General features: G+C 49.2%; 1 protein-coding gene across 6 annotated transcripts in view; it reads right to left on the bottom strand.

The window, feature by feature from the left end:
- Positions 1-886: 886 nt before the first annotated feature.
- The window catches only part of LOC131591608 (6-phosphofructo-2-kinase/fructose-2,6-bisphosphatase 3), a 37584-nt gene continuing 32470 nt past the window's right edge, over positions 887-6000 (bottom strand). For 3 of the 6 annotated variants that reach the window (XM_058862462.1, XM_058862459.1, XM_058862463.1), the window contains 4 exons: positions 5482-5652; positions 4383-4405; positions 2514-2564; positions 887-1555 (listed from right to left, as the gene is read on the bottom strand). In XM_058862462.1, coding sequence (XP_058718445.1) covers positions 1549-1555; positions 2514-2564; positions 4383-4405; positions 5482-5652 — 252 coding nt within the window. In that variant the 3' untranslated portion in view covers positions 887-1548. The remainder of the gene's footprint in view (positions 1556-2513; positions 2565-4382; positions 4406-5481; positions 5653-6000) is intronic. The other 3 variants (XM_058862461.1, XM_058862460.1, XM_058862464.1) reach the window with 3 other exon arrangements.

Here is a 6000-nt window from a genome sequence, read left to right as displayed (position 1 = left end):
GCTGCACATAGGTGGGGAAAAAAGACCCCAAACCCAACCCAAAACCCTAAAAAAAACCCAAAACAATAATAATAATAATAAGAAAAAGTAAACCAAAATCCACAGACTTTTGCACAAAGCAATAGTGGTTAAATGCCACTTAAAACTGCTATCTCCCAGCCCAGGTCAGGCTGTCAACAAGGGATCTTATGGATCAAACCACTGGGAGTTGGCTGATGGAGTCATTCAGGACCTCACCCTGTTCCCCTCACCTCAAACACTGTAACAACTATTATTTTGTAGTCCCAGCTTTCCAGCATGCAAAATACAATTAAAAACAAACAGAAAGTGTTGCCTGTATTCAGGCGTCCCCTGTTAAGGGGCAGAAAAATAAAAAATAAAGTAGTTATGCTTCTGCCACAAATAAAGTGCAAAAACCAAGCAGTTTCTAAGTATACACATATACACACACACGTGTGCATGTATATATAAAATTAAAAAAAATACAGACAAAGCTGTCCCTTCTGGTGGCTTTTTTGTAGTCAGACAGGGACTTCTGCAACCCAGCCAGGCATCTGGCCACCTCCATGAGACCTGTGTGTCTACAAACTGCACCTAAGCCTAGGGATTCAAACCCTTCCCAATACCTCCACTTCCATCTAAAAAAGAAGAAAGGGGAGATGAAGTACCAGCACAGCACCTCAAACAGTGCTCAGCCTCCCCAAAATTCAGCCCATGCCTGAACTCAGACCATCCCTGGCTGCTCCCCAACATGAAAGCATCACCCGAGCCCCTGCTGGCATGGTTCCTCATGCACTGCAGGCAGCTTTCAACCAGTTTTAGCAGCAGATCTACATTCTCTGCAAACCCCTTTAAAGTATGTTGATTTTAAAAAAAAGTGAAAGAATGGGTTGGTTTTTTTTATTAAACCCAGCAGTTCTTGCAGTGAAGGAGTTCACACAGCTGCTTTCCTGGTGCTCACAGATCTGCATGAGCCAGGCTGGCATGTGTGACCAGTTGTAGTGTGGGTGAGGGACTGCAGCACAGCATGTTAGGGGCTTATTCAAAAGTAATTAACAACATTAATAATAATAATAATAAAAAAAATGCAAAACCCCTTTACCCACCCCCCCTTCCCCCTATTTCTCTGCTAACCCCACACCATCCACATATATACACACCCCACCCAGAGATGGATGGGTACCAATCATCTATACAGAAGATCCAAACCACTGAAAGGGAGGAAAATTAAACTCCTGTGCACTACAGAAGCACTTTACAGCTCGCTACAGGATGCTGGAGAGGAGAGCAAACGCTGCAGCCTGAAGAGCTGATGGTGACCCCAGGAGGGAGCTGGGCTCCTCCGCCGCTCTCCTGCATCCCTCCCCCCTCAGCAGCGCAGGATTTTGCGGATGAACGGGCAGCGTGAGCGGAGCCTCGCCGCGGCCGGAGGGGACCGGTTTGTAAGCAAGCTTCGGGAATGGCGATGGGATGAGAAGCTGGCGGCGCCGGCAGCGCCAGCGGCCTCGCGATGGTGCCCACGGAGTCACGACGGCTTCTGGGAGTTGCTCATGTTCTGGAACGAGAGGGGAAGGAGAGGCGTTGGGGGCTGGGGTCAGGCTCCAGCCCAGCAGCGCCTTCTAAGAACACATGAACGAGGGGACAAGGAGGAACAAAGCCACGCACGGGTCACTACGAAGCACCCACCACAGGAGAGGACACTGCCCACCCGAGGAGAGAGGCAGCTGGCTGACTCACTGCCCACCCCCTCCTCAAGCATTGCCTGGCTTTAATTACGGAGTTAGAATTGAGATATCCCTTAAAACTGAGCTAAACCCAAGGCAACCCTCCCACCCCACCCTGTCTGTCCTTCTGAAGCTGCTCTTTGGTCCACACAAGGCAAGGTGACAGGGGACCACAGTGCTCATTCAAGCAGCCAAATTCAACATCTCTCTTGCTCCCTTTCAAGGGTGGGCAGTGTCCCCCCACACCTGCCAAGGATGAGGCCATTGTTTGTCCATCCTTAGCAATGCCAAGAACAGGCAGCTCCCACTGGCCATGCCAAGGACCACCAGTGGCAGAGCAGCAGCACAACTCCCCTGGTGACGCCCCATGAGTTTTCATGGGCCCAAGAGACGCTCCAGACACAGCCCTGGTACAGAGTGACAACAACAGGTACCCACCAGCACATGGTGAGGACCACAAAACCAGAGACAATCAGCTAAACACAAGCAGGACCAGCCCCAAGGAGAACATCTTCTCCAGGAGAAGCCCAGGGGACCACAAGGACATTTCCCAACTCACAGAACTACATGAAACAAAGTAGGGAAAAAAAGGACTAGGAAACAGCTAGGAAGGGTTCTCTTTTTTTTTTTTTTAATTTTTTTTTTTTAACGCATTTACTACCTAAGCTGCCTCTTACAAGCACCAGGAATCCCAACCAGGCTTAGAGGCAGAGCGGGCTGAGCTGTTCTCTGTTATCTAAGGAGACAGGAGGAGGGTTAGGAAAAGCCACATGCACCACAGCCATTTACCTTGGAAATATTAGCAAAGAGAAAACTTTGAGAAAGTGACAAACGGGTCTTCTTTTTAAGCATGAAAAGTGAAGGGGAGAAGAAGGGAGGGGATCAGGTGACTGTTCAAAAGTGCACTTTGGATCACAACCAAGCAAAAAGAAAAGAAATCATCACGCCAGGTAGTCCCACGACCCCCAGCCAGCTCAATCCCACAGCCAGGAGGACTCAGAGGTACTCAGCCACATCCCCAGCCTCTCCTGGTCCTCCTGGATGGGGATCAAGACCCCCAGTGTGAGGGCTGATGCAGTGAAGCCCCCACTACCAACCGAGGTCCAGGATGCAGGTTGTGAAGGAGGTACCTTCCACCTCCCCAGCCCCATACAGGTAGTGACAGTGAGGGACTAAACCAGTGCACAAGACAGCAGCCTCCCAGAGCTAACAGCAGTGTGAATGTCACCAGGCCTTGGGTTTGGCAGGTCCTTGTAGGTCCCACAAAAGCAGCCTTTAAGTCCCACACTAGGAGGTAGAGACAGGCTCCCAGCAGGTGGAGATTTTCAACTTGCTGCTGCCAGCCTATACCTGGTGTGGGTAACCATCACTGCCTTCTCCAGCAAAATCTGACACATCCATCTCCCAAACTCAGCAGCAGAGTGTGTTTTCAGTGTCCCAGCCAGCACCAAGGCATGCAGGGCCCTTTGTTACAATACAGATGTGAAAACAGTGGAGGGAAGGATGGACAAAAATGAAAATACTTTCAGTGCAGTCCAAGAGGATCAGGTTCCATCAGGGGCTTCAGTGGCCACGAGCAGCAGGGGAAGGGTCACAGGCATGCAGGCCATGCTGAGGGACTCAATCTCTACACTCGTGCAGGAGCACGGTGATCTCACCCAACCCATCCACCAGCAAAGCCAAGTGCAGCAGACCTAACTTCCTTTTTCTCAAAAAGGTTTACTCTAAAAGGGGAAGAAATATGAGCTTCAACAGCTGCTGCAGGGAAGCAGGGCTGAGCTCTGGCCTGGACATGTTAGAGCAGATCCCTCCATCTTCAGCCCACAAAACAACCCAAGCCAGGGATGCTCACAGGCTGATTTGAACTGGCCCTCAGAGGGCAAAAAGGGCCCCTGGACACCACCCAGCATCAACTCAGCCCCAAAGTCTTCCCAGTCTTTGAGAAGACACCTGAACACATAACTGCTGCTCTCAACTCAATGTAGCATTAATTAAGTCCAAAGGCTTCAAATTTATCCAGGAGCTATCCTGTTCCTTAGGGATATAACTGCTCTAAGCCAAACTGCCAGAGCCTTGATTATTCATAATTAGTGCATTGAATGCTCAAGGTGTTCTGCTTTTGTAACAGAGGTAGAGAAGGACAATTTCCATTCACTCTGCCTACAACATCTAGACTGGGTGTTTCCAAAACCCAGGTTTGCAGAACTGCAGTTGGATGGTTCCATCCAGCTCCAGGAAACACATTCCTGAGAAGGTCAGAAGCTTCTCAGATACCTCTCTGGTGCCAACACTCACAGGCAGAAGTCAGAGCCCTCAGGAAGGACAGAGCACCCAGGTCTCTTACAGTACAATGTGCTATCACAGAGGACACAGCTCCAGCATCACCCATAGGCATCATCATCAGAGTGAAAGTGATAATTTGCTTAATTTCACAACACAATTGGGACATTTCATCAAGATAGGATACAAACCAGTACCCACAGTCTCCTCTTTACTTTTCCTAAAACAAATCCCACTCCCTCCAAAAACAGCAAAATACTAACTCCCATGAAATCCACACCCCGTCCGGATTTCGCAACAACAAAACAACCCAGCAGGATGGCAACAGACATGGAAAAAGAGGTTGGAAGGGGGAATAAGACGCAAGAAGGTACTTACAGGCATGCCTTCCCTAGTAAAGGCTGCAGAGAGACAGAGAGAACAGAGAGAGGTGTCAGTAACCCTGCACCACACCGAGCAGAGGACAGTGGGCAGCAGCGAGGGGCACTGGGCAGCCAGAGCTGGCAAAAGGTTTCCTTGTGAGGCTCAACCAGCCCAAGCAGAGCCCTGGGAGCTGAGACAGACCCAGCTGCCCTGGGAGGCTCATGCAAAGCAGCAACCAAGCAGAGCAATGGGGGAGCACGGAGCCATTCCTAACCTGGCCAGGATCTGGGTGAGGAGGGGAGAAAGGACATCACACCAACACAGACAACAGAGAGAGGGGCTGGGCATGACAGTGAGATCCAACAGGCAGCTGGTGGGAAGGGCAGCATGGCAAAGGCTCCTATAGATTATACAGGATTCCTTAGTGAGCTTAGGAGAGGGGTTTGTGCCTGGAGAAGTGAGCAGCAAGCAAGGCCTCTCTTCCTATGTCCCTTCTTGGGTGGGTGAAAGAGGAGAGGACACATGAGCACCATGGCAGCTGCCCACAGGGTTTCACCCAGGCTCACCACACCCAGAGCCCTCTATTCAATTGTGGTCCAATTTGTCTACACCTCCAGGATAAAGGAGACCCTTCCAGCCAAAGATGAGTCTTGGCAGCTCCTCCTTAAGGAGCAAATGAAAAAAATGCATGAGAGCATTTGATTTATTGCCATGCCCAGCTGTACATCGGAGCCAAGTGTGCCCAGAGGAAAGGCACGAGCTCTTTGTTCCTGCTCACTCCAGGTAGGAGACCCCTCAGGAGAGGTTGATTCTGGATGGTGAAGGCACTAAATTAATTAATGCAGCCTAGAGCTTGGTGGAAGTTCATGATGCTCTCAAAAACCCAAGAGAGGATCAACAGTGACCCAAGGCAGGGAGGGACAGCAGTCGTGGGAGGAAGATGCATCTCAGACAGCAGCACAGGTTACGACAAGTGCAAGCAGTTCCTCAGCTTCAGGAGTGACAGGAGGACAACAAACAATAAAACAACAAGAACAACAACCAAAAAAAAGAATAAAAAGAAAAAAGAAAAAATAAGGGGGGGAAAAAAAAAAAAAAAAAGAGTTCAACTAACTTGTCCCGGCATCTGCGTGGGCACTTCCTGAGGAACACAGCCTGGCAGGGCAGAAGAAACAGCCACATGCTCCTCAAAGCTGTTGATGCGAGGTTTTTTGGTGGGCTCTGGGCTTGCTAGAGGGGTAACGCTATTACGTCTCATGAGCGGGTTAGGTCCCTTCTTTGCTTCCTAAATTAAAGTGAGACAAAGAAAATAAAAGTAAATATAAAAAATAAAGCAAAATAAAGAAAAGGGAAGAAGGCGACAGTTATAAAGGAAAAAAAAAAAGAAGCAAGTTGCTTTGGTTTTCTTTTTTTTAATTTTTAAGTGGCCTCTGCTTTTCCCCACAGTCACTGTCAATAAGAAAAGGGTGCACTGGAAGGCTCTGGACACAAAAAAACCCCTGATGCAAAATGTTTAAGAGTGCAGAAGGGGCGGGGAGAAAAAAAAAAGGCTCTGCACTCAGACATGAGACAAGACTTTCTCCTCATCTGAGTCTCTCAGCTGACAAAAGAGAGTAACCACATGTAGCTAAAC

The sequence above is a fragment of the Poecile atricapillus genome, chromosome W, assembly GCF_030490865.1.
Source record: "Poecile atricapillus isolate bPoeAtr1 chromosome W, bPoeAtr1.hap1, whole genome shotgun sequence".
NCBI lineage: Eukaryota > Metazoa > Chordata > Aves > Passeriformes > Paridae > Poecile > Poecile atricapillus.
This window is presented reverse-complemented; position numbering and strand designations above follow the sequence as displayed.